Source organism: Spironucleus salmonicida, chromosome 5 (genome assembly GCF_000497125.1).
Source record: "Spironucleus salmonicida strain ATCC 50377 chromosome 5, whole genome shotgun sequence".
NCBI lineage: Eukaryota > Fornicata > Diplomonadida > Hexamitidae > Spironucleus > Spironucleus salmonicida.
In genome coordinates, this window is record NC_090600.1 from 321,955 (window position 1) to 348,360 (window position 26,406).

The window sequence follows — 26,406 nt, forward strand, 5'->3', positions numbered from 1 at the left end:
CGTGAAGTGCAGAACTCACTCATTATTCGCGGGCGAGGTGGGCTGGAACGCGAACCTGGACGTGGGCGCCTTGTGCTTCTGGAGCGACTTGAGGGAGACGGGCTCCTTCTGCACCGCTCTAGTCTCCTGCGGCACCTCGGGATCGCTGGACGTGCTTGCGGCGCTCCTGGGCGCGGGCCGCTGGCTCTGCACCAGAGGCACGTTCTCGCCGCGCAGGCGCTCGATCTCGTCCATGGTGACGTACCTGAAGAAGGGCCCGCTGGTCTGCAGCCGGACGTAGCCAGCACGGTGCTTCATGGAGCAGTAGATGTTGTACACAACGAGCGGAAGACACACTGCCATCACGCCGCCGGCGATGATGTAGACCAGGGTGGTCCAGGTAAGGTTCCCCGGGCAGACTGACTAGTCGTTCACGATCACGCACGTTTTCATGCACAGCTTCGTGCAGTCATCTGATAGCATTTTAACTACTATTAAATATTATAATGTTATATTAATGAATAAAAATAGAAATTTCTATAGCTTAATATTTATAGTATGTTTTTTATTAGTACATCATTTTAAAATTGTAAAAATATAAAATTACACTTTAACTATATCACTTAATTCCTAGAATTATTTTAACGATTTATTTTACATCAATACGAAGATGAAAATATGTTGAAATAAAATCTAAAGTTATTATAATTCCAGAGATAATAATTAAAGCAATAAACGCAAATAATGACATCTGAACTGTAAATTGCATTAAAATATCAAATTTAATAGAATATTTCAACGCTACTGTTGATATATAGATTAGTAAACCCATGCAAAATAGAATTTATGATTTGTAAAATAGTTAAAATTCTTTTGTTTCCTGAAAGTCTTATAAAGCATACTCCATTTTAGTAGAAGTAGATTCAATGATATCAGGTAATTACTCTAATTAAGGGATTAGAATGCTCATATTGGCTTAATTCATTTTTATTTTTCTACTAAATTATTCATATTATATAATATATATAATTAACGTTATATTAATTACTACAATATTTTGTTCATGTTCATATTAATCTGCTATTATTTATATTCTAATTCTAATTTTAACTACATTTAATAAGCTATTTCTTCACTAATTCGATGAAACTATGCTGACTTATGGAATTCACTAAAACTAAACATAACATAATCACGAACCTCCTTGCCACAAACTAAGCATCTATTGAAATTGTTATTATTTAATTATGTCAAATTTATTAATATATTATCCCATATTATAATATATTTTCATTCCTAAAATGTCTCTTTTCGAAACTATTATTTTACCAGACCAGATCAAGGAAAATCTAAAATAACTTAAGTATAACACATTTTTGCCTATATAAGATCAAGTTGTGAATATAATTTAAGGGTCTAATCATAATATATTAATCCAATCTCCTTGTGGGTCAGGAAAAACACTCGCTTGTGTTCTCCCAGCTTTACAATAATTAAATTAAAATCCATTTACTATTATTTTGGCACCAACCCCTGAATTATCTATTTAACACGCAAAATATATCAAAAAGCTCACATAGAAAACGTCAGCCACTGTACATGTAAATGAGCAGCTCTCGGACCTTAACTCTCCATTATCACTACTTTTTATGAATCTTCTCCCAAAAAATCCACACTTCTTAATTTCGACACCTAGAAACTTCTTATTCTCATACTTAAAGCATAAAAACGAATCGCAGTCACCAAATTCTACATTAATATTCCCTAAAACGTTGATTTTTGATGAAGCAGATGAAATTCTCTAAAATCACATAATAATTACAATCTGCAAAAACCTCCAAATCCGCCCCCAAACACCCCTCGATTTAATGACTAAAAAGTGCGTCCCGCGCTTAATTTTCTGTTCTGCCAGTCTTCTTTCCAAGTTCCCACTTTTAAACGCCACACGCGCGGCACCTGGAATACAAATAATTAATGATAAGTCCACTTGCAGACAGCTGGTTTCGACTGTAGATGCAGACTTCATGATTTCAATTTTAATTAGAAATTCCATTCCTTTGCCTGGTATTGTCATTTTCGACGATTTGCTTACTCTCAAAACGGCGTTTGCGCGAATAGTTTCGTTCACGAAAACTCAACGCTTGAAATTTGCTGTAATTTGTATCATTAAAGGTATGGATTTTAACTTTGACAATGCCGTTATTAGGAGCAAAATGCCTGAAAATATACCATAAAAATGTATAATAATGTGTTTAAGTGAAAATGTTCGTGGCGTAGATTTGGGATTTTAGTGTGCTATTTCGTTTGTGTAAACTGTGGATGATGCTTAGCACTCGTGTGGACGAGCTGGAAGAGGGGAATCTGGTGGAATTCGTATTTTTTGTGTCCAGGAAGAAAATTTAGAGAAATTTGAAGGTGTTGAAGGAGAGCGTCTTGATTAGGATGTTATAGGGGATTAACTGACGTTCTTTAGTAAAAATTTAGGTCAGGTTGTGTTAAAAAGAGCTCCAGAAGAGCCTGATGAATAGTTGGAATTTGAGGAATTACTGAATGATAATTGATTATTATATTTTAATAAACTGTAACTTGTTTGATTTAATATGGAGGATCTTACTTCATTTTTGTTGAAGGAGTAGGATATCAGTTAACCTAAAGAGTTACTGTACTACTTGAACCTATTAAATGAGGTTATTTAAACATTTTGTTGTTAGGAGTAGTTACATACTTTGCTGTTAGAGTAGTTTGATATCAACAAAGAAATTTATTTACCAGAATTTTAAGTATTCGAAGATGAAAAGCAGTAGTGGATTGAAATATTTTAGACTATTACTCGAAAGACACTAAGTGTGGATGTATTAATGAATAAAGGGGCTAGAATACTTGCGTCATTCCTCGAGTCAGCTAGGCCTATCAGATAATAGATTTTAGTTATGTGTGTTAAGCTGATACATAAAGCGTCCTTTTAGTAGCCATTCATCTCTTCTAAATAATTTTATGAAGAGGTTAGTGCGGTAGGAAGTCTTCCAGAATCAATAACTAATGAAAGAATTGTGACAAGAAGGTATGCACTATTAATAAAACTTATGATTAAGTTTAGAGCCAATAAAAGTAACGATGACATTCTAATAAAAAGATGTTAAGAGGAAAATATTGTTTACTAAAAAGATTTATTAATTATATTAAGTAAAAAATATTAATTAGATGTACAGCAAATATCAGACATTTTTACTAATGATCCTTCAAAATTTATTCTCGCAGATTACTATGGGTTCCATTTGGCTTGTATAAAAGCAGCTGAATAAAGTGAATAGTAAATATAAGTACAACCAACCGTAATTGTCCCACCATTAAAAAATATAAATTAAAAAGAAACATAAAAGATACATCCAGAAGATATTGAGATGGTAAATACTAATTATGATCCAGAAGTTATAGATTTTGAGGATTTAAGCCTTAGTGAAGATCACCATGATGCTGATATTTCTGAAAATGAGCCAAAAGACAATGAAATAGATATATAACCTATTCTTCCTTCTCTTCCTACTATTGTATTAGATGAAGAAATTATAGTAGTAGAAGCTGAGAAATGCCATCTTCCTGAATTTACTGACTTGGAAGAATTTTTAGCTAAAATTAAAATGGATCAATCAGAATTTGAAAACTTATTATATGAGACTGATCTTATTCTATCTCTTAACAATATGTAACTTTCGAAAGTTATATAAGAACATATTAGAAATAATTTTATATATTAACCAGATAATAAATATTTTAAAAAATCCGCAGAAATTCCTTTAGAATACGAGGAAATATCGTATTATCTGAATAATGATAACAGTTTGCTACCATAATTATCTTCATTGCTACCATTACGAACGACATTATTAAATTTCATCACTCATTCTTTTTCATAAAAACTTTATTTACAATCTCTTGAATTTAATGCTTTTTTGCGTTAATTTTTTGATGAAGGAATGATGTAAAACCTATTAGCCTTCAGAAAAACTGTTTCAGTTTAATAAGATTAAGTTTCTTTTATTTCATCCGAATTAAATGCCTAGATTTTGATAAGATTAGCTTAATATTATGAATTTATCCACTCTGAACATATATAGCCCATTGAGGTATTAATTAAAATCTGCTAGTTTGCTAAGGCTCAAAATTCTCATATTCAATACATAAAATATAGTGGCCCTATTTACAAAATAACAAAAATTGTTTAAGAGTTTCCTAGACTTAAAGAAATTGGACTTAGTGGTGAAAAATTTTAAGCAGTTAAATCAGCATTTTAATTAATGCAAGTTGGTCTTTAGGTTACTGGTATTAGAACTATTGTTCAGGATATTTTAGACGAATAAATCTGAATTTAATTTATCACTTAAATCCTTGATGTTATTCGGTTAAAATTATAACACTAGTAATCTTTCTTATAACTAGTAGTATAAAGAAAAATTTATTAGAATTGAGGAATATTAATAATAATGTTAAATTGTAATCAACTATTAACCAAATTAATGATACTAAGTAAAACTTACTATAATGTATGTATGGAGGATGAAGTCCCGAATAATCTAGCTAATATTTAAACTATCTTGGGTGTTCTCTTAATTTCTATACATAATCTCGATATAAATAAAAGAATTTAGATTTTTGTAATAATATTTATACTAGTAATTTTATATAAAATACTTATTGACTAAAATTAAAAAATATTTTTAAGATAATATTTTATACCGTCGGCAATTTTATTGAGAATGCATATTAATAATATTAAATGTATATATTTTAAGAGCTACCTTGATATATTAATAATATAATTTATCAAAATATATTTATTAAACTATATATTTATATCTGTATAATAAAGTTTTATTATAACAAATGAAAAACGTCGAATCAGATGCTCTTATTTAAAAATTCCCTGATATTATTAGTCTAGAGACAGTAGTACATTACTTAGACAAATCTAAAAAATTACTGGAGAACGTTAGAGATTCTAAAAAATATAACATGACTCATATTATTAATGAATATCCTAAATCTGGTTACATTATAGATAAATTTCATTTTGAAAATATATATAAAGCAGAATTTGAGTAGCCTAATATCACAGCTTAATAATCTATTTAATACTCATGGTAAGCTAAACAAATTATATCGTAATATGAAATATTTGTTAAGAATACTTTTTAAAATATTAAAAGATTCTCTCTTTTATTATCTTAACGAAAATATCTATAATTTTTACATGATAACTTCATTAGAAAAGTTAAATATTCAACAGTTCCAGGCCGTTTAATTATCATGTCAACAAATAATAATAAAATAACCACATTATAAGGACCAGCAGGTACTGTATAGTAATTTTATTAAGCACATTGTTTTTCATGCATAGCAGACTAAGGAAGTACTATTTTTGTTGGTTTTGCAAGTTCTGAAAGTCAAAATTACATATTTGAAAATAGGGAATCAACTATTTAAGTATTAGAAACTGTTTAATCCTATACAATAGATGAAACAACTTCGTTTTTCAATGAATTAAAAGAAAGACATAAAAATGTAGATTACACTAATTTTTAAGATGTGAAATAGATTCTAGCATTGGTGCTTTCAGAAAATTATACATTTGAATAATAGACGATATAGGCATTAGCTACATTGAAAAAGTTATAATTTCTTTATCCTATTAAACGATTTTAATAATCAATTGATGAATTGGAAAATATAACTAAAGATAATACTATTTATGAATTGTATTTAAAATTGTAATAGGTGATAACCAGAATCAAAAATTATATTCATAATTCTAATTTAGAACGGTTTTCAAAAGGCTTACAAGAATTAGATTTAAGAGAGGACTATATGAGATTTTTACAATCAAAGTAGATTCATGTTGTTCAATATGATCCTGTAACAATTTTTCATCAAGCAAAAGCTTTAAAATGAGTTTTTTATTTCCATATAATAATATATGCCTTTCCTCAAACCACTTCATAATGAACTTTGTTGATCCATCTGATATTCGCCCTATACTAGTCCTTTCAGCTTTATCATCTAAGCCCGTATCAATTAAATCATCAACTTAATTTTCTATTCAAGAATAATAGTTCCTTAACATTGTTTCTGCTCTGACTTCTAATTCAACTTCGAAGTTATAGAACAATGCTCACTATATAGATTTTATTCCTGGAATGCCATAAGGAGGTACATACAAGTTTAATGTTGACAATATAGCATTTATCGCTGAATATTTATTATTGCTTTGTCCATTTTGTAAATTTTCATCTGAAATTGAATTAACAGGAGAGATCATTTCGAACTAGGTTAGCTCAATTTTCTATATTAAAGAAGTGCTCGCTCATCATTTGAAATATTTCAACAATGGAGAAGATTTTGTTGATATTAAAATAGGATAAAATTCAACTAAGTTAATTTTTAAAACAGTTCAAAAATTTAATACTGTTGCATTCACCTAAATATCACCAGTTAAATCTATTCAGGGAACCGCCGTCTATTAAAATGTCCCAAAATAACTTTCCAATCGGGTAATTACCTCATCTAAATAAATTTTATTGCCTTTTACTTCTGATGTTTCAGTAGCTTAATTTCTATCTAAAAGTTAAAGCTAATCACTAGGCTTATTTCTATTTGCAGAAATGGAAAATGGCGGTCGTGTAGGTGGAGAGTTTTTCTTTGAAAGTAACTTAGAGCCTGAAGATATAGGTAAAATAGCTGCACAACTTTTACTGCGAGAAATTGAAGGAAATGGTGCTATAGATGCAAATGCATAAGCCGTAATTTTAATGGCACTCGCCATGTCTGAGGGCCTTGTCAGTGTTGTCAGATTTTAAGATTTATGTGATCTCAGTATTGAGCTAATGAGAACTGTATTCGAAATTTTAGGAGTCATTTTCTAGGTAGAAAACTATGAAATTCTAGGTGAAAATGGAATTGTTGTTAAAGGTGTGGAAATTGTGGTCAGAGGTAGTGGTATGGTTAATGTTACGAAAAGAGGATTCTGATTTTTTGTATTTATATTTTGCTTACCATAATATTCATAACTTTTCCAGGTCATGAACCCCTAAAGCATTCAAAAAATTCTCAGTCGACACCCCCTAATATCCTCCCATTTACACTATTCGCGTCCTAGTAGTACAAAAACCTCTAAATTAGACTCCCCTGACCCCGTTTTGCGCAGAAATTCGAATCCATGCACATTTCGGCCGTCCAGCGCGTCTCAGAATCGCAGTCTAAACAACCCAAAATAAGCTCTTTGAAATCGCTGTCATCGCTCACATTTTGCAGGATTTCGCGAAGTTTCTCGCCCTTTTCCCAGCCACTTTCGAGCAGAATTTTGGGCCAATCGGCCGACTGCTCCAGCGCCAAAACGCCCTCAAACGGGCCCAGAATTGCATTTTGCTGCGTAATGAGCTCAATTTCGGAGCTCGCCGTAAAGAGCGGCCGGCCGGCGACAAGCTCAAAAACGATGAGGCCGGCAGAAAAAACGTCTACTTTTTCGTTGAATTTTGCCGACAGCAGAGACTCTGGCGCACGGTAAATCCTCGTGCCACAGTTGTTGGTCTGCTCGAAATCGGAGGTTGCCTGGCCGAAATCAGCGATTTGGAGGACCCCTGTGCGTGAAATCATAATGTTCGAGGGCTTGATGTCTCGGTGGGCGGTGTGCCTGCTGTTGATGGCGTTAATTCCGCAAAAAACCTAGTGCATTATCGTTTGGACGACTCTGAGAGGCAGCTGCGGGAACATAATGTTTTGGAGAGAAACTGGGTGGTACTGCATGATGATATAAGTATAATTCTCGTCAGCAAAGGAGTCAAGAAGTCTAATGACATTTTGGTTCGTGCAGTTCTGCATTTATTAGATTTCGAGGTCGGGGTCTGCGCCAATGGGGTTTCTGTCCGTCTGCTCTTTGTAGGAAACTTGCTTGATAGCAACTGTCTGGATTGGCTTCTGGTTCAAAATATCGCGCTAGACTGCACGAGAGACAATACCAAACGCTCCATTTGCAATTTACTATAAATCAGTATAACAGTATTTTTCGGATTGCATTTTTTAAATGATGAAAATTAAATGTCAATAATATATGAAATTATGAAATTAATATTATGAATAATTAAATATTTTACTTGTATAATAATGATATATTATGAGTCGTATACCAAAATAATATTATAATAATATATATAATTTTAACGCTAATAATTAGTAAAATGCTATTATTAGTTTTTTCAAGGATATGCGGTGATTTATCCTGTGAAGATACATTATGTTCAAAGGAAAATACTTGTTTAGTGTTCAATGATATCAGTTTGTGTAAGTAGTCATGTGGTTTTCCTTCATTCTGTAAAATTTAATAAATATAAGTTTAAGATATTACTTTTAATGCATTCTGTATTTTTCTAGATTCAGGAAAAATATTTGCTATTTCTACTGCTATTTTTGTATTTTTAGCTATTGTATCAGCTGATATCTTTCTAGTTATTTATTGTCGGCGTATAAACAAACATTCAGATGTTGTAGATAATGGAGGAGTCGATGATTTTGAAGGTATCACCCGTATAGAAATAAAACGTAAAAATGTACACTTTGGTAATGTGAGAGGTGCTATTGAAGCTGAAATAGCAGGAATTCATATAGTCGAAGAAAAAGAACGTGAAAGGGATGAGGTTAATAGGAATGGTATTATGATGTTACGAGATGCATTGGTTGAATAAGCTATAGCCGAACGTAGAAATGAGTTTGAAAGAGGATTAGTCCGTACAATTGAAAGTAAAATTAGTATTTTTGAAGAAAAAATCTTAAGATATGTTTGACAAAAACTATTAATACTTAAGTTCTGTGTAAAGGTAGTATTAAACAACTGCTTTTGAGACTTATTTTTACAACAATATTACAGTTTTATCATATCATACCATACAAATAGTCATCTCATCGTTAGTGGATGTGACTCTTTTATTTAATACATAAACTTAAAGAATGACTATTATCTAATAGCAATTTTTCATAAATTTCTTGCTTATTATAAGCTATTTTCATGCATTATAATAATTAATTTTATCATAATTAGTCTAGTTACTTACTATAATATTGCAAATAACATCAAAATTGTAATGTATTAAAATAATTACTATATATGGTAATTTTTAATATATAAATATAATTTTGCTATAAACTACTCTTTTAACTAGAAAAAATAAATTTAGTAGAAATGGTATACATTTATTTAATATCTATAAGGAATCTCATAAGATAATATTAGGAAACTAAAATAATTTTTAAGTACTCTTCATATATTTAAACCCAATCAATTGATTAAATATTTTACATATTTCCAAAATATCATATTATTATATCTTAATTATTATAAAAGTTATAAATAAATATATAAAATATAAATATATTAACATATTTAAATATGTTATGTTTTTAGTTTTATCAATAATTATATTATTATTAATATGTGTAAATTGACGTCAATGAATATATAAAATTATAGATAATTATTATCTAATATATTAAAAAATAAAATTTTCCATATACGATAATATACATTATAATTTTAATATTTAAGAAATTCCATAAACTAGCTACCATCTACTAATTTTTAGTTACAATAAATATTAAGATAGTTTAGTTGGATTAATATAAAATGATGATTATTCTGCAAGACGAAATTCACTGCTTTGATGAGGATTCCTCCCTAATTGGAAGACTCTAAATATCCCAGTTTTATATGCATCTTTCTCCTACAAAAAACTAAACATTACACTGCTTAGCTTTTAATAATACCATATCCATAGCCACACTGCATTATGTTTAAGATGGAACCGTTTAAAGCTTATCAACAGACTTTACATATCAAAGTGGGATACCATTGGAAATAACCTTTAATGATGTCAAAACGGCGTAGTTCAACTTCATGACAGAGTTTTCTATAATATCATATGAAATTGTCTTAGGAAAAGAGCTATCCGTCCCAGGTACTTTTAGCTTAATTTAACACACTATGGTTAACACATCAAATTGCTGGAATAACGTAACTCTTGTGTACAACCGCTCCAGAAACTCATACCTGAGTATTAACGCAGCCCGAACGACTGCCAGATCAGCACACCCGTCGTGGAGTTCCAGTACCAGGTAAACAGCACTTGGATTTCCATCCCCATCGCCCCAAACTCATCGTCGCCAGACACCTACTACAAGCTCCCCTTCGTGCACCTGGACACCCACAACTACCAAATTTTCGCAGAAACGTCGTCTGCAGATATTTAATAATCACTATTAAGTTTCTTCAAATAGTTTCAGAAAGATCGCCAGTTGAAGATGAGACTTTCACTAAACTATACGTAATCTGGTTCGAGTCTTAGCTAATAAATCTTTGGAGAGGTAACATAGATATAGACAGATACAAATAACTGTATCACTGATCTAAATCTAATAACCATAGTAACATCGACGTCCATCTCAAACATAGCTGATCTTTCAACCTTGGTAATATGTATTAGCAGCAGCTTTATCATGGCAACAAGTGTATTTTAGAAAACGTAATAGATAAAACAAGAGACAACAAATGGTTTCGCAGCGAGAACAGGGATTGTATTCTATTTCGATGTTGATAATATGTCTTTATTGACGCAAAATTTAACTGGGCAAACTTAATAACTATTTATAAGCTTTTATGACTCAAACCAGGATATTATTTCAGAGTAAACAATTGAATATGCACCCATTCAGTCCTGTTTTTATAAAATTATTACTTAAGTAAGCTTCAAGGATACTTGCATAATCGTATTCCCAACTTTGACCCCGGAGTGCTTAGATAAATACAAAGATGGAGTGCTAACCTAGCAGCAGGAGGTTTTGTAAATGACGTCCGACACACAGTCAAGAATTCAATTCTAAGTATATAAGAAGAGGTTAGTAATCTAGAATAAGAGCTTTTTTACTGAGTGCTTTAGTGAAGCTGATACGATTGAAGATAGCCAATTTCCATTCTTTCCTGGAGACTACCATGTCCGGTAAAAGGGTTTTATACAAGAGCTTAAAAAATCATTTATAACGCGTATTTTTATTACTAACGAGTACGACTATCAGCTTAGTCTGAATGTCATAGTAGACCAAAAAAGTATTATTTTGATTTACTTTTGGATAATCATAAGCTTGATAACTATCGTTGCAGTGGTAGCAACAAGTGTACTTGCATTAAGATAGTAATGAAGTAAATGAGATACTGGAGTGATGCTCTACATATCTAATGTCAATCTATTTTTGCATATTATTATTTTTTCAAATTTCATATATGATTATTTATTTAAAATAAAAATATAAGCAACATAAACTATACAGGCAGTATGCTGCTAGCATAGATCAAATGTACCTGTTTAGTATCAAGCAAGGTTCTATTACTCGTTTGAGTATATCGGCAATAAGGTGTGGTAAATCGTGGTAATGGTTAGTAACACGGCGCATCGAGTATAAGTATGACGCATAAAATATAATATAGGAAATATCGTAAAATAGAAATAGTAGTCAGCAAAACGCATCCATCCACCATTTTAACTAGACAAGTAGACTCAAGTATAATATATAGCATTTTATATAAAATATTATTAACTCCTCTAAAATGCCTTTATATAAAATATTTCGGCGGCAATAGAGATAATTAGATTATATGCCACTTGCTCCCCATTGCTTAAATAATAACTATACTAACATCATACTATATTTTTGGTGATATACTGGATTACGAATTGTTCATTAAGTTTTAAAGTTAAGCATCTATTTAGATATTTAGCGAAATTGTAAGTTTATAATGGACGTGTTTTAGTATGTATATAGATTGCCTTACGCGTTATCAATATATTTATAAGTATGCATTTATTTGTTGATATTGTTTCATGTAGAATTTCTCTAATCTTCACGAAATATATTTTAGTCTTATAAATGCAGAACTTTATACTTTCTTTAATTATATCATATAGTTTTAGTCAGATTTTTAGGTGATAGGCGTAACCTGGGCAACACTCGCACTACCTCGACTTAGTGTTTTGAATATATTACGCTCCGCAATATACTTTTTGCAATATTAGAGAAGTGTAGAGGTTATTCAATCAGATATTTGGATAAGCACTTCATTTGTAACATAAACTAATTCAATATGCATCTACTAAATAATTAGTATTTTCGAAACTCAAAAATTTAGTTTATTAATACTATATTAACATATAGTTTAGTTTTGGTAGTTTGAGTAAAAGGTTTGCCTCTATAACTGATATTTACTAAAGATTTATATATTTGTATAATTGATATTAATATAGTAGTTTTAATCTTTATAAAATCAAAAAAATAATGTTTAATATTTAATATTTTGGGTTTAATATTACATCTTTTTGCTCCTGTTCATTTTAAAATGTCGGGTTTTCAATGTCCCACAAATCCATGTCCTGCTGGAACTGTTTGTCCAACCCGAGATAGCCTCAATCCTGAAATTTGCTAAAGTTGCAGATAATATAACTGTGATAAATGCAGCATTTCCAATATGGATACATGTCAGTAATGCAGTTCGGGGTACTACAAGAGCGGGGACAACTGCCGGGTCTGCAAAACTGGCTGCAAAACGTGCGCCAACGATATAGACTGCACGTCGTGCTCCGCGGGCTACCATTTCACCGGAATCTCATGCATACGTTGCTCCAGCCACTGTGAGGACTGCTTTGACTCAGTAAAATGCAGTGTATGTGCCACTGGGTACTTCCACAACGACTAGTTCATGTGCTCCGCCTGTAGCAGTGGGTGCAGCAAATGTTCGGATGCCAGGACGTGCTCGGAGTGCCAGGCCGGGTACGTCCTCGGCGGAAGTGCCTGTGTAGCGTGCCCTTCCAACTGCCTCACCTGCTCGTCTGCTGGAGTCTGCGCCAAGTGCTAGGCGGCCTTCGTACTGAAGGAATAACAATGCTAGGCCTGCCCCAGCAATTGCGAGGTTTGCTCTGATTCATCCATCTGCACTTCATGCAAAAGTGGAAATTATTTGGAAGCAGGTAAATGCACTATGTGCACTGAAAACTGCCTTGGATGCGTATCAGCCGCCGCTTGCGGTCTTTGCCAGCCAGGATTTGACCTCCAAAACGGCAAATGTGGTAAGAACGAGTGCAATAGTTTCAATCCGTGCGCACCCAAAAAGTTCTGCAATACCAACAGCCCCCCAAATGCATGCCAGAGCTGCAAGGACGGATGTGCCTCATGCATAAGCGCAGCATCTTGCTCGTCATGTCCAGGTGGTGCCTTTTTAGAAAGTGGTGAATGCAAGGCCTGCACAGATGGTTGCGATGTCTGTTCTGATAAAGATATCTGCACCGAGTGCAAGGATGGGTACGACCTTAGCCCTGCCAAAAAATGCTCGAAACTGCAATGCTCTAACAGCAAGCCTTGCCCCCAGAGCTTTTACTGTTCCAGCGAGGGCTCGGGGAGCGTGTGCGAGAAATGCTAAAAGGACTGCGCGTTCTGCAGCAGCGCGACGAAATGCGATCAGTGCGTCGATGGGATGTTTGTTGACAGCAACAAGTGCTCCAGCTGCCCCAGGAACTGCTAATACTGCTCGGACGCTAACACATGCACGGACTGCTATCCTACTTTCCAGAGCATCGGCGGTCTGTGCATTCCAACCCAGAACAATTCGAACGCCGGGTCCATTGTTGGGATTGTGGTCGGTGTCGTGGCTGCTATCGGCCTGGTAGCTGGCGCAGGCGCGTACTTCATAGTCAAGAAGAGAAAGCAGGCAGTCGTGTCCCCGCCTAAGGACGATGAAATAAAGCATGCCAATCTATAAATGTTATAGGAATAAAATATTATTTTATAAAAGAGGTAATAGTGATGCATTTGCTAAGATTATCACTTTGTAAAGCAAGCTGAAGAATAGTTAATGTGCAAGTAGAAAGTATATTGTTATTTTATTCATAGGGAAATTATTATAGATAAGGATATAGTATACAACTGAGATAGATTTTATTTTCGTTCCTAATTGAGCTGGTAACACCTAGTTGGTCATTATGCAGATTTAGACTCGGTCAACTATTTCTCTTATTCAGCATGGGTTATCAGAATATGCAGATGTGTTAAATGTTTACAGTTCCTCCATTAATATGGGAAATTCGGATTCAATTGGTATAAATAATAGGTGTTCCAAGCTAATTTATTATCATGTTGCGCTTAGCATCAGCAATGGATAATTGTCGTTATAACTATATTTAGCATTTGAAGCAGTATAAACTCATTCATTAATGCTCGCTAATTTCTATAGTTCAACCATATCTTTAGTTTTATTATCAAACTAGTTCCAACAAATAATATTATTTATGAGATTATAACTAGGTTTCCAAATTGTTTATTAACTTGAATTTATTAAAGCAAATAATATGAATAAGTGCAGGCACCGTAATATATAATTGAAATTATAAAAATCAGGTAGTAGCTAGATTATTATTCTAAAATTTTAACATATTTCATTGTCACTATTAATTTGAAATTTATATGTAGAACTGAATTTGTAATATGTTAAAAATTAGTCATTGTATTAAAATTTTAATTTATGTGTATTTTAATTATTTATAGATTTGTTTAGATTATCTTCTTAAATTTCATTTTTAGTACATTTATATTGTATAAATATATTATACTAGTTTTTTAAACAATAATTATTAACGAAATATCATGTACTTTTTATTCATAAAAATTCCTTATTTAGATATAATAACACATTAGGATATTTCATGGTATATATATATCAGAAGCCATTATCATCCTTACATTCAATAATTTTCAACTGTATACTAAATGAGTTATTTGATACTACAATTACTCAAATTTTAATTATTTTTGCGTATAGTCATATCATATGGATATAAATAATTTGATATAAAATTAAACAACTTTTATTTTTCTAGTAAGTTATTTATAAGATTATTTGACCAATTAAGGAGTTTTAGGTAAACAAATAGGCAATGTCCATTTTTTCTATATTATTTTTATTTTAAACTTTTTAATGAACTCTACTTAAAAACATGAATAATAATTCATATTATTATAAATAAAAAATGTCATATTTTAATCATTGCAGAAATAAGCTAAATATTTTAAGTTTGAACAATACTATAATTATAATAAATTTATTTTATTATTATTACAACGATTTTGAAGGATATTCAAGGTAGAACTAGTATAAACCTCAATCTAAAAGTATCAATAATTTATTAAGAATCTATGAGTCTTACTATCTTAATAATTTCAATAAAATTAAAGTAATATGGTCAGTTTCTATATTAAAAATTGGAAATTATTGTGGTCCTAACATTGTACCGGTATCACTGTACTGTAAAGAAACCTATTCAATTTACATAATATTATACGAAACCATTTACACAGATAACTAAAACACTTTCTGTAGAAACTACGCAGGTTTCTTAGTTGTAAAGACAACATATTTTAAATGTATTGTCACGAGTATATTGGATTATCATTTAAATTGTCTTCTGGGAATTAATCTCGTGAAATAGAAATATTTACCGAACAATAATAACTGATAAAATATATACTATTGTGAGAATCGCCTACTACCAACAATAGGGAACTTACCTTATTCTGTTGATTTAAATTAAATTGAGTTTATAATGAAATTAAAGCATCAGTTTTCCTGTCATTTCTGCTGGGTATTCATTACATTATCTATGATAGAGAATTCAATACTCAGAGATACCAGAACATAAAACAAAAGGTTTACAAAAAGAGTGTAGTTTATATTTTTCTTGCAGAGCAGTTTTTAATTTCCAAAAAGTTTGTATTTAGCAAGAATTATATGATGCCAGATGTTGGAGCTGCTATAAATATCAATTTTACAACAAAATTATATGAAACTGTTGAACTGAGTTCAATATTCCCTTAGAAACACGAAAATATTAATATGCTTCATACTTATAGAAGTATATTTATACCTAAAGTCAATTCTAATTAATATTTCTTACAATGCAAATTATATGTTAGAAGTTATATTGAAAAAGTAATTAGTATTCCATAAATACCAGAAATAAAAACAACGACGGTAAAATACGTAATAGAGCTTGAAAAAATATAACAATATTTAGCTCGGGGAATTGCACTTGCAGTAATAATGCTTATGTTACAAGATAACATTGATGGTTATTAATTTGCTACTTATAATGGTGAGTTTCTATTATAATGAATGAAATATCATGGTAAAAGAAATCGCTAAATCTTGATAGTTTAATATAGCAAATTTAGAAGAGTTGACGTATGGATAGTCAAAAATTCGTGTAATTCTAGGTGTTGGAATGAAGGAATACTTTATATACAATATGGAATCAACTCTTTATGCCTTAAATAATATGCATTTGTTAGTATTTCTAAGAATTATAGGCAAAAACTTAGTATTTATATTGATACTGCCACTACACCTTATAAACTTAAAATAAACGATACAGGTTTAGATAGTGATGACTCTACCTAAGTGTCAATATAATCCTAGGTTGTATCCAAAATTTTAATAAAATTACTTTAATTTATCTCCTTATATTGTCAGTATATTGATATTAGGGGTAATATTAAATATTACTATCCAAAAAAATAATTAACCTATTTATTTTGATAAACTACAGTAGTCATTATAACCTGTTTTAACCTAGATAATGGGATAATGTAATCTCATAATAATATAAAATAGACTTATTATTATTAATGCATCAGGTTTAATATAAATTCTTAAAGATTCCTTATTAATCCTTTGCTATAATTAAAAATTACTCTACGATTTTATCACTAGATTTATTATGTGAAACAAATTATAGAATAAATTCATTAATGTTAACTAAACAAGTGTATAGAAATTATTTCATTTCGTTATTAGTTATTAGAATAATTATATATTAAAATTATATATTATTTTAATATTAGGAAATTGAAAAAATAGAATTGTTTGCATTTACTGAATATTGGTTTATCATTTTAAATTATCAAATAGATATTATTACTTGATATAATATATCAATAATAGTTATAAATTAAATGATATTATATAAACCCTGTTAACAATATTTATCTGCTATTCTAATTAAAGGAGATTTCATTAACTAATTAAGGAAAAATATCATTATATTATCATTTACAGTTATTATCTAGAGATTAAATTTTGCAAAAATAGGAGCATCTGTTTCATTCTATCTAATTTCCGCGATTTTGATAAATTTTTATCGGATAATAATTTAATATGTCCAATAACAGTAAATATTCTAATTGGAATCCAATTTTGATCTTTTTCTTTGTAGAGAGTAGTTTTCCACCTATAGCTCACATTTCATTAATATCAATTTTTACTCTCCCAACTTTTTTTATTCTTGGCTTTCTAATGCAAAATATGGAAGGTAAGGAAATAACGAAACCCAAAACTATGCAACCTCCCATAATACTGAACTGATAGACCAATAGTTTTAACTCTATTGAATAATTGAAAGTAGGCTCAAATGAATCAAAATATCCTCCATTTTTTGTTAAAATTAAAATTCTATAATCATATGCTGCATTTATACTATCTATTATTTTATTAGATACATATTTTAGTTACACTTTTAATTATCGTGAAAGGATAAAATTCTATTAAATAACAGCAACAGAATTATCAAAAAAATAATCTAACGGGCTCTCATAGGTTAGCACTATTAAAATTGCAGATTAAGAGACAATTTCACATGTCCCAATTGCTTGAATAACAATAAGTTTATCAATTAATACCATCGTAGAGTTCTAATAACAGCTATTCTGGATGGCAAAATCATCAAATATTAATCTTGTTATTGGAATTTTAGCATTATCCAGAAATACAAAACTTACACTTACTATACCAGGTTTTTATGTAATTTTTACACAATCACTAAATGGAACCTCAGATTCCTTGAAAGTTAACTCATTCATGTTTGCTGCGAAATATCCCATTAATTCAATATTTTCTTAGACAGAATATGATGTTAAATCAGCTACAAATTAACATTAACCTTGGTTTATAACAATATATATTATCATAGTAGTCGAGTTATTTACTAGTTATGTGAAATATTCACTTTACCTAACTTTAAGAAAAATAGCAGTCAAAAAACCAGTAAAACCTTCAATTTATCCTGGAGAAGGTTAATTTCTATATCGTAAAATAGTTGTACTGATTTATCCTGATGTTACAATTCCAGCTTAACCAATCAGACAATTTAAGGTTATTTGCTTAATCCCTGTAATATATAGAATTGGAGATAAATCAGCATTATTAAAGTTTATTGTAAGTTAAAATTTATCTAAATCAACTATTGGTTACTCTGAATATTAAATTAGGAATGAATTTTCATAATTTTAAACACAAAGTGTGGCATTAGTCACATATATTGAAGTAAATGTAGTAGGAAACTTTGTAGTAGCAGTAAATGTTGTTTAATTATAATAAACACTAAAATCATTGAAAATAGTTTTAGTCTTAAATCTTATTAATGTTATTTACTAAATTTATAATAAAAATATGTGGCTATAGCTTCGTATCTTCATTATAGCTCCAGATAATGTTAAATAGCTATCTATTTTAGGTATATTAATAACAATTTATGTAGTTGTATGATAAGAATAATTTGTAACAACGGTCTAAATATCTATAGTACTATCAGTGAAAAAAGTTAAACTTATACCGCTGATGGAAATATCTCACATTCTTAGCTTCCCAGTGAACTAAGACTAATAATGATAGCATTCTCCATTTACGATACTTCCATTGAAGTTTACTCGCTATAACATTAGTTTAGCAATGTGAAAGCCCCAAATAATGTTATCATTTTAAAATAAAAAATAATACCATAAATTGGTATAAACAAGTTCTTACTTTACTTTGATTAAAAATTCAATACTAATACTATTCATAATCATTGTTTTATAACAATATATACAATAATTTAATGTGAAATACTATTATTGATTAATCTTAATATTTAAATATTGTTATTTTATAAAATCCGACGTTCATTGAATAATATCATAATATCTTTACTACCATATATGAGTATATTTATTGAGTAAAGTATTAATCGAACAATTTAGATAGTTTCACTAAAATATCAAAAATTCATTTTTAGATGATATGTGAGATTCATATTTTATTATTTTAAATATCTGACTTGTTGCCATTATATTTTATTTGTTAGTCATAATACTAGTACATATTTTACATTATGTAAAATATAATTTACTATTACCTATTAATTTAGTTAGTTATTAGCAGTATGGATATTATATTCATATGATTAGTTTGAATTTATAATATATGTAATCATATACTATAAATATTTATAATATTAGATATTATTATTTAAAGATAATCTTAATCTCTAATTTTAATAGCATCTATGAATACTAAATAAAATTTTCGTATTTTTATATCTCAGCTATAGTTAGCCAAACATCAGAATTAATGAAAACAATATTTATTTTATATTATAGTTTCAATTTAAAAACATAATGGCTTTTATAAATAATATTAATAGCTAAAATATTTTAAAATACATGTATGTTCGTTAATAATAAGTAAATATGAATGATATTTATCTTTAAAGCGTTATGGTTAAAAATTAATTAAGTATATAATACTATCATAGATTATAATTTTTAATAACTGAATGATGGGCCAATAATGAATGAATTATTAATGTAATATTTCATTATTATTTTACTTCAATAATATTAGAAAATGATCATTATCACTAAAATTAAAGATCTAACTCGCATAAATAATAGTCAAATAGAATATTTTCTACTGTGTTTATTATGTAAATAAGTAAATTAATTTTACAACAAAATCCTTAACACTAATTAGATAGAAGTTATACAGGACCTCGATTTACAAACTAATTTATTTCTGGAAATACATTTTAAAAACTGCAAGAACCTTAGGAAGCTAAATATTTTGCAAGCAATATATATTACCTCGATCTACGGTTCAATAAAATACTAGAGAATATACATCTTTATAAAACGAACAGTATCAACTTCAAACGAAAGGTTAAATAACAGAATATTGATATCTTAGCGTGAAATATCCAGTAGGAATTTGTAGAATTTGCTAGCTTGAGGCTATAGGATTATACAGATTGCACTGTAGAATATTGATCACCAAAATATGTTAAAGAAGTCAGTTACTGAAAAATAAGTCGCAAATGAATGAACTCACTCCACCATTATTTAGGTAGACTTGGATTCCATATTATCGTAGTAAGCTAGCAAGAGGCGGTCAAATAGGTCACAGTGTGAGTATTCGAAAGTTTCATGTCCAAAGTATATTTTATTCGCATGCAGCAATCCCCTGCTAGTGCTAGTAATGAATACACAGTCCGCCGCTTAAATATCCTATATAGTGAATTTCATCCGTTTTAGATCAATACCTAGCTCTTAACATATGCTTAGTACGGAATTTCTAACATTTCCACCAAGGACATCTTGGTCCCCAGCAGTTTAAATAGTGTTCCCCAAAATAATAAAGCAGTTACTGCTCAGACCTTCAGTTACAAACCCATCCTAGTGCATTAAAACTTCGTCAATATCAGAGGTGATAAACTGTTCCAGACTTTGTCTTTTAACGCACCAGTTAACAGATTTTATCTACGGGTCTGCTCTCGCGGCCTCCATTAGGATAAAGTTTGAGGATAACTTTGCAGCTGGCAAGGATTCTGCAAAAAAGTCGAGATGGTTACCAACTGACATACAGTATATTCTGATGTCGGCCGGAAAGTTCTACAGAAATACATTGGCCGCGGCCATAATCTGCTTGCACGCCATTGGGCGAGTAAGCTCCCCAGACACCAACCTGCACAGGTGCACCTCTAGCTCTGGAATCATGGTTCTTGAGAGCGTGCGCAGCGTGGTAAATGTAATGTCCTTGTACAAAGTAAGCACGTCATGCCCCTTCAACTGAGACACGGTGAGTTATCCATCTTTCAGGTACATTAATTAAATATACTTATATATTAAATTATCCACATCAGATTATTTATCATCTCGGTTATCTTCAAAGACGAGGTTACGCGCCAGAACGCAGCCGGAACGCGTCCACGGCCTCGCGCACCCCTTCATAGTTCAAGTCCTTTCCGTGCCTGAAAAACTACCGAAACAGGCACTCGAAGCTCTTGAACATGCTCCGGAGCACTTCCACCTCAGCTTTTCGCTCCAACTCCTCGCAAATCCGCGCCATTTGCAGCGATTCAAGTACGAAACTGGAAAGGAGCGGTACCGTTTTTGGAGTGGAACTGGGCATTCTAACCGAGTTGACGGCGATGAGCTCCTTTTGAATTTGCTGTTTTTAGTTTTGCAGTCGCTAAATCTCGATCTTCAGCACCTTGTTTTCGGTGGCCAGCGAGGTCAAGAAGGCGCTAATTTCCTGTATTTCTTGCGATTGAAAATAAGGGGCTGAGTGGGGAGAATCGAGCGGTTGCTGCTAGTTGAGGTTGAAAAACCGAATTGTAGCGATGGCCTCGGAAATGCTGAACAGCTCTGGTTCTGGCATGGACGTAACCTGATAAATCTTTTTAATCGATTCGGTAATGAGCGATACCTAATTTGACCTGGCAGCTAAAATTCTGGCCTGATCGGAGAGCGGCAGGAGCGGTAGCATGTCCATTTGTATTCTTTTTATATTTATATATAAATGTGATACTATAGCCACTTCAATAAAATGGATCTTTTGAAATAAGCGAATGATTTGGTCTAGGTAGTGAAGTCTGGCGCATGCGCCAAACCGATCTATGCGGATGAAGTTAATTTTATGTGCGACACCTGCGCTGGCTCCACCTCGGTTTTCTGCCCTTCGTGCTTCTACAACGGAGATCACCTAAATCACGATTACAGACTATCAATGAACTTGGTGGGACTCTGTGATTGTGGCGATGAGTCTTCGTATATTTAAGAATCTTGTTGTTCAAACCATCCTCTAGTATAAGTTAGCATTTTTGATGGTGTAACTTTCGATTCGTTTTCAGAAGTATTCGACTTGCTGGTTTAGTTCTAAAGTTTCTTGCAAGAGCCTTAAGAAGATCAAACTCGATAGATTTACGATATGTGTGAGCAGTCCCCTATACTTCTTAGGATTATAGTTTTCACTCTGTTTTTCCAAAAGTAGCAGAAATAATTTTTGTTCAATAATATTAATAACATTGATATTCTCCTAGACGTAATAAATTAGAATAACTTTGCGAACCATCTTCTAGTTAAGCTTGAAAGCTTTGTTTTTGTAGATTTGCTAACGTAGGACTTCTATTTCCGCGTGTTCTCAGTGTTACTGTTCTCCCATAATTTAGAACAATTGATAATATGGCCGAACAGAGCAATTTAGATGATGTCAGTTTAAATCCTAACGGAACCAAAAACATAAATTTATGTTGCACAATTCAAAATTTATTCTAGGTTACTCAGATTTATGAGAGAAAAAATATAGCTTAAAAGCTAGCTGGACGGGAAACTTCTACAGGTGACAGATCTGTTCTACCAGTTTCAGTAAATATCACAGCCACACCAAGTCAAGTACCTATTTATCTACGATCATGAGCTTTTTGAAGAAATCTTGAGGTTTCATGAGGTAGTAAACTTCTATGGGAAGATTAACCCAGATGACTGTGGGGAGAACTTCAATACGTTTTTATAGGAGGTTAATATTTATGTATATTACATTAAATTTATCATAGGACCGTTTTACGCGATTTGCAACTACTCAGACTTAGAGATCGGTAGTACAGATGTAATTTTAAGCAGGTAACATATAAAAGGGGACGTCCGAAGCTAGTGTAGCATTAATACTAATTTCTACTAATCTGTAAATTTTTAACTAGCGGTCGAGATGGTAAGTGTTCAAATTAAGTTTAGCTAAATGCAAACAAACTACTTCTTGCTTTTCCCATAATAGTTTATATAAATTTTTATTACTAACTAGATTTATAGACTAAACCTAGACAAAGCAGAATATTTTAGCATGTTGGCATCTAAGTTAAATATACCGTTAACCGATTTAATAGACCAACTTCTCCAGGATCCATATATTTTCTTAATTTTCAAATAGCAAATTCTATCATAGACATGCTTTAAGAAACATATCTATGAGCTTGGCATAGCAGTTAACTTTTGCGCTAATGACTCATTTTTTAGCAACCACTGGTTCAAAATAGTTAACTTCGTCCAATTTGCTATTCCTTTAGCCGGTAAAAACTACTTCAAGGATAACAACTTGATTAAGCTAGAGATCCTGAATTAGATTCTATTTAATATCAATATTCTTGACGAGGAGCTATTTTTACGAATTTTCTTATCTCTACAGTTCGTCTAAATATAGAATGCAAAATTATCAGGAATTTTGGATAAAACCGGGTTCAGACGCAATCTTGTCTTAGATGCTGCCAGAGAAATATTCAATACTGAACCTAACCCAAAAAAGCTTAAATCAGCAGTAGTGAAGCTAAAAACTTCTTCATTCGTTGAGCCTTCGATGAGCTCAAATCCAGATGCAATATGGCAAAGGATGGAAGATGCTGATGTACTAGGACGGATGTTTGTAGACAATTTGGGCGGTAATAATTGTGAGCATTTGGTAGATTAGTCATTTCTATAATTCCTGGAAAGTAATTATATTAATGCTAATTTTAGTGCTAAAATAACTATATTGCGTATATTTTAGTTAAAAAGATACAAGAGCCCAGTATATATTAACTAAAGTGATTAACGACTTATTAGGCTTGAATAGAGATTTTTTACGTCTGTAGAGGTTAAAATTTAGAAGGTTTCATTATACTAGCGTATGTCAAAATTAAAAGCTCGTCCACCTACAAATACCCTTATGGGTGTACCTGAATTAAGGGTATCACATACCCCGTGCGCAGTTTGCCATGATAATATGGTAAATCATGTGTAATTTTTGAGTATTAAACCATAATAGATAGGAGTATCGGTAGGTTTATGCGGACATTTATGTCATTAAGAATGCGCATCTGGGCTCACTGCTTGCCCTATATGTGGGATGTTGATCACATGCTTACTTGGTATAGAATAATAGGAAATAGGAGTGTTTTCTACTTTCTCTGAATATTTTACATCTAAACGTGATTAGATTATCGATTTCTACTAGTTTTTTGCTAACTGTGGTGATGTGGACTAAAATTTTAAGACACGTGTATTAGTACGAGCAGAATACATTATGGATCAAATTACACTTAAATTAGGTAATCCATTAAATTCTATAAAATTTTAAACTTCAGATTAATACAAATTTTTCGCTAATATATTCATGAACACTCTTACTTAATAAGTGCAGTAATTTTAGACCTATATTTGTAGTGCTTGCTCTAATCTTACAAAGCCTGATCTTAATTTTTGCCTTGGATGTGGAAGCATTCTATGTGGATCGTGTCGCTGTCAAAGTTGTAATCGTGACGTTATTTGGTAGGTTGTCAATGGATTTATTACTACTGGTGGGAGATAATTCCCAGCCCCATATCGAGACTAATTTGGTTAAGTTGGCGGAGTTCAAGGAGGTGAAAGAAGATTGGATCTAGAAATGGTAGCAGCCTTAATATAAGAAATGATAGAGTGATCTTTATAGAATATCATAATTTTTAGCTAACAATTTACTATTTATCTAGTATAAAATATTACAATCATAGATAGATTGATATCATAGATAACCTTAAATATTTAATATTATCTAAAGATTGTCGAATTATTCATTTATTGTTTCATATTTTTTAATAGATTCGTATACTTAAATCTAATATTATCTTAAAATTCTATTATCTTTAACTAGTAATATTTTTGTATATACAGCCAAAATACAGTAAATGATAGTGATAAATTTTAATATATATATTTAACTTTATAAAATGTCATTCACTACTATGGATAGATGTTAATCTTAATGTCTCACTACCTGCTATAAGCATTTTAATTTATATCGATGTAGATATAATCTAACGTATTCTTAGCTTGTTTTTTACTTATTCTATGCAGCTATTATGTTGGTTGTCATTGGAGGAATGATTTATGCACACCATGTTTATAAGTTACGTCAAGGTTTCCGGAAGGAGAAGAATGGGCCCTGCTGCTTCCGCTACGTGCGGGACGAGCACCGCCAGGAGATGCGCCAGGTGGTGTACGTCGAGGACGGCTACGGCAACCTCACGGAGGTCGGCCACGACTACGTCCTCGTGCCGCAGCGGACCCGCCAGCCGGAGCTGGTACCGCCGCCCCCGGCGCCCATCATGGCTGACATCCAGCCCCCGCAGGAGTACCAGCAGCCCAAGGTGGTCCCGAACACCGCGCCGCAGTTCTGAGTGAGCGGGGTCGGACGGAGTGATTTCAGTTTCCACATTACACCTGCATCCCGGCCCGAAATATGCAGGTTTCCCCCGCACCACAAATGCAAGTAGTCGCCGTCACCTGCTCCGCCTGCGGCTTCCTGTCCAACGAGAAGCCCGGCGTCGCCACCTGCGCCTTCTGCGGTTCCGCCGACGTGGCCGAGGTCCCCACCGAGGCGCCCCTCTCCCACGACAGGGAGTTCCTGGAGCTGTGCAGCGCGAAGTTCGGCAAGAGCTACGCCAGCCTCAAGCAGATCTCGGACGAGTTCGCCTTCGACGAGACCTTCATCCACCTCACCATCAAGAACGCCGAGCTGTGGCAGTACTGCCTCGAGCAGCCCACCTTCGAGGCGCTCCTGGACCTCTGCGGTGCCAACCAGCACAAGAGAGGCCCCGCGATCTGCCCCGGGCCCCAGTGATCTGTCTCCCCACTGACGCGCGGTGCCCGCCACTCCACAAATGGGAGCCTGCGCCCAGGACGACTTCGTCCCCGCTGCCATCATCCAGCACGAGTACGCGGCCTACGACTTCGCCCAGAACTCCGCCGCCTCCCTGGTGAGCGAGCGTCAGGCCCAGAGCCGCGCAGGACTGTCCCTGAGCATGGCACGGGCCCTGGTGGAGGAGGAGCAGCCAGACGTCCACGCGGAGTGGGACCTAATCGAGTGATATCGCCAAATAGAGAGTCTCACTGGTCGAACCGGCCCAGCCTCTTCAGGTAGAAGTACTGGTTCTTGATCTACACGCGCGTCATCTCCGGGAAGTCGCTGCGCTGGATCTGCTTCAGGTCGTAGCCGTGTTTCCGCACGGAGTGCACGAGGCGCTGCTTCATCTGGAAGGTCCAGAGGTTGTAGTCCTGCCGCAAGAAGGCGTGGTGGCTAGGGACCTCCTGGTTGTGGTCTGCCATGTCGTAGACATCCTGGGTGCCGAGTATAAGGATGAGCTGGTTTATGACGCTATCCATTTTGTGGAAATGGTATCCCGATACTGCTATATA

The 26,406-nt window shown here is 32.7% G+C and overlaps 17 protein-coding genes and 1 pseudogene across 17 annotated transcripts; 11 read left to right on the top strand and 7 right to left on the bottom strand. All coding sequences in view use genetic code 6, as the record gives it.

The window, feature by feature from the left end:
* Positions 1–15: 15 nt before the first annotated feature.
* On the bottom strand, positions 16–462 carry SS50377_24769 (uncharacterized protein; the record flags this gene model as incomplete). Its single annotated transcript, XM_067908610.1, has 1 exon — positions 16–462. One exon carries the CDS (start codon positions 460–462, stop codon positions 16–18), a length of 447 nt encoding a protein of 148 aa, XP_067763431.1.
* Positions 463–598: 136 nt separating this feature from the next.
* Positions 599–964, bottom strand: SS50377_24770 (uncharacterized protein; the record flags this gene model as incomplete). Its single annotated transcript, XM_067908611.1, has 1 exon — positions 599–964. The coding sequence occupies one exon, from the start codon at positions 962–964 to the stop codon at positions 599–601; it is 366 nt and encodes a 121-aa protein (XP_067763432.1).
* Positions 965–1,280: 316 nt separating this feature from the next.
* On the top strand, positions 1,281–2,540 carry SS50377_24771 (DEAD/DEAH box family ATP-dependent RNA helicase; the record flags this gene model as incomplete). Its single annotated transcript, XM_067908612.1, has 1 exon — positions 1,281–2,540. The coding sequence occupies one exon, from the start codon at positions 1,281–1,283 to the stop codon at positions 2,538–2,540; it is 1,260 nt and encodes a 419-aa protein (XP_067763433.1).
* Positions 2,541–2,579: 39 nt separating this feature from the next.
* On the top strand, positions 2,580–4,343 carry SS50377_24772 (uncharacterized protein; the record flags this gene model as incomplete). The annotated part of the gene is made up of 1 exon (XM_067908613.1): positions 2,580–4,343. The coding sequence occupies one exon, from the start codon at positions 2,580–2,582 to the stop codon at positions 4,341–4,343; it is 1,764 nt and encodes a 587-aa protein (XP_067763434.1).
* Positions 4,344–4,860: 517 nt separating this feature from the next.
* SS50377_24773 (uncharacterized protein) lies at positions 4,861–5,925 on the top strand (the record flags this gene model as incomplete). Its single annotated transcript, XM_067908614.1, has 1 exon — positions 4,861–5,925. The coding sequence occupies one exon, from the start codon at positions 4,861–4,863 to the stop codon at positions 5,923–5,925; it is 1,065 nt and encodes a 354-aa protein (XP_067763435.1).
* A 50-nt stretch (positions 5,926–5,975) lies between these two features.
* On the top strand, positions 5,976–7,001 carry SS50377_24774 (RNA 3'-terminal phosphate cyclase-like protein; the record flags this gene model as incomplete). The annotated part of the gene is made up of 1 exon (XM_067908615.1): positions 5,976–7,001. The coding sequence occupies one exon, from the start codon at positions 5,976–5,978 to the stop codon at positions 6,999–7,001; it is 1,026 nt and encodes a 341-aa protein (XP_067763436.1).
* A 79-nt stretch (positions 7,002–7,080) lies between these two features.
* Positions 7,081–8,046, bottom strand: SS50377_24775 (Kinase, CMGC CDK; the record flags this gene model as incomplete). The annotated part of the gene is made up of 1 exon (XM_067908616.1): positions 7,081–8,046. The coding sequence occupies one exon, from the start codon at positions 8,044–8,046 to the stop codon at positions 7,081–7,083; it is 966 nt and encodes a 321-aa protein (XP_067763437.1).
* Positions 8,047–8,207: 161 nt separating this feature from the next.
* On the top strand, positions 8,208–8,810 carry SS50377_24776 (uncharacterized protein; the record flags this gene model as incomplete). The annotated part of the gene is made up of 1 exon (XM_067908617.1): positions 8,208–8,810. The coding sequence occupies one exon, from the start codon at positions 8,208–8,210 to the stop codon at positions 8,808–8,810; it is 603 nt and encodes a 200-aa protein (XP_067763438.1).
* An 844-nt stretch (positions 8,811–9,654) lies between these two features.
* Positions 9,655–11,214, top strand: SS50377_24777 (Hypothetical protein; annotated as a pseudogene).
* A 1,192-nt stretch (positions 11,215–12,406) lies between these two features.
* Positions 12,407–13,867, top strand: SS50377_24778 (Cysteine-rich membrane protein 2; the record flags this gene model as incomplete). The annotated part of the gene is made up of 1 exon (XM_067908618.1): positions 12,407–13,867. The coding sequence occupies one exon, from the start codon at positions 12,407–12,409 to the stop codon at positions 13,865–13,867; it is 1,461 nt and encodes a 486-aa protein (XP_067763439.1).
* Positions 13,868–17,349: 3,482 nt separating this feature from the next.
* On the bottom strand, positions 17,350–18,585 carry SS50377_24779 (uncharacterized protein; the record flags this gene model as incomplete). Its single annotated transcript, XM_067908619.1, has 1 exon — positions 17,350–18,585. The coding sequence occupies one exon, from the start codon at positions 18,583–18,585 to the stop codon at positions 17,350–17,352; it is 1,236 nt and encodes a 411-aa protein (XP_067763440.1).
* Positions 18,586–20,250: 1,665 nt separating this feature from the next.
* Positions 20,251–21,027, bottom strand: SS50377_24780 (Aminotransferase class IV domain-containing protein; the record flags this gene model as incomplete). Its single annotated transcript, XM_067908620.1, has 1 exon — positions 20,251–21,027. One exon carries the CDS (start codon positions 21,025–21,027, stop codon positions 20,251–20,253), a length of 777 nt encoding a protein of 258 aa, XP_067763441.1.
* A 61-nt stretch (positions 21,028–21,088) lies between these two features.
* SS50377_24781 (uncharacterized protein) lies at positions 21,089–21,697 on the bottom strand (the record flags this gene model as incomplete). Its single annotated transcript, XM_067908621.1, has 1 exon — positions 21,089–21,697. The coding sequence occupies one exon, from the start codon at positions 21,695–21,697 to the stop codon at positions 21,089–21,091; it is 609 nt and encodes a 202-aa protein (XP_067763442.1).
* Positions 21,698–21,751: 54 nt separating this feature from the next.
* Positions 21,752–24,652, top strand: SS50377_24782 (putative zinc finger in N-recognin (UBR box) domain-containing protein; the record flags this gene model as incomplete). Its single annotated transcript, XM_067908622.1, has 1 exon — positions 21,752–24,652. The coding sequence occupies one exon, from the start codon at positions 21,752–21,754 to the stop codon at positions 24,650–24,652; it is 2,901 nt and encodes a 966-aa protein (XP_067763443.1).
* A 286-nt stretch (positions 24,653–24,938) lies between these two features.
* Positions 24,939–25,388, top strand: SS50377_24783 (uncharacterized protein; the record flags this gene model as incomplete). Its single annotated transcript, XM_067908623.1, has 1 exon — positions 24,939–25,388. One exon carries the CDS (start codon positions 24,939–24,941, stop codon positions 25,386–25,388), a length of 450 nt encoding a protein of 149 aa, XP_067763444.1.
* Positions 25,389–25,474: 86 nt separating this feature from the next.
* SS50377_24784 (uncharacterized protein) lies at positions 25,475–25,831 on the top strand (the record flags this gene model as incomplete). Its single annotated transcript, XM_067908624.1, has 1 exon — positions 25,475–25,831. The coding sequence occupies one exon, from the start codon at positions 25,475–25,477 to the stop codon at positions 25,829–25,831; it is 357 nt and encodes a 118-aa protein (XP_067763445.1).
* A 40-nt stretch (positions 25,832–25,871) lies between these two features.
* SS50377_24785 (uncharacterized protein) lies at positions 25,872–26,078 on the top strand (the record flags this gene model as incomplete). Its single annotated transcript, XM_067908625.1, has 1 exon — positions 25,872–26,078. The coding sequence occupies one exon, from the start codon at positions 25,872–25,874 to the stop codon at positions 26,076–26,078; it is 207 nt and encodes a 68-aa protein (XP_067763446.1).
* A 19-nt stretch (positions 26,079–26,097) lies between these two features.
* SS50377_24786 (uncharacterized protein) lies at positions 26,098–26,373 on the bottom strand (the record flags this gene model as incomplete). The annotated part of the gene is made up of 1 exon (XM_067908626.1): positions 26,098–26,373. The coding sequence occupies one exon, from the start codon at positions 26,371–26,373 to the stop codon at positions 26,098–26,100; it is 276 nt and encodes a 91-aa protein (XP_067763447.1).
* Positions 26,374–26,406: the final 33 nt, after the last annotated feature.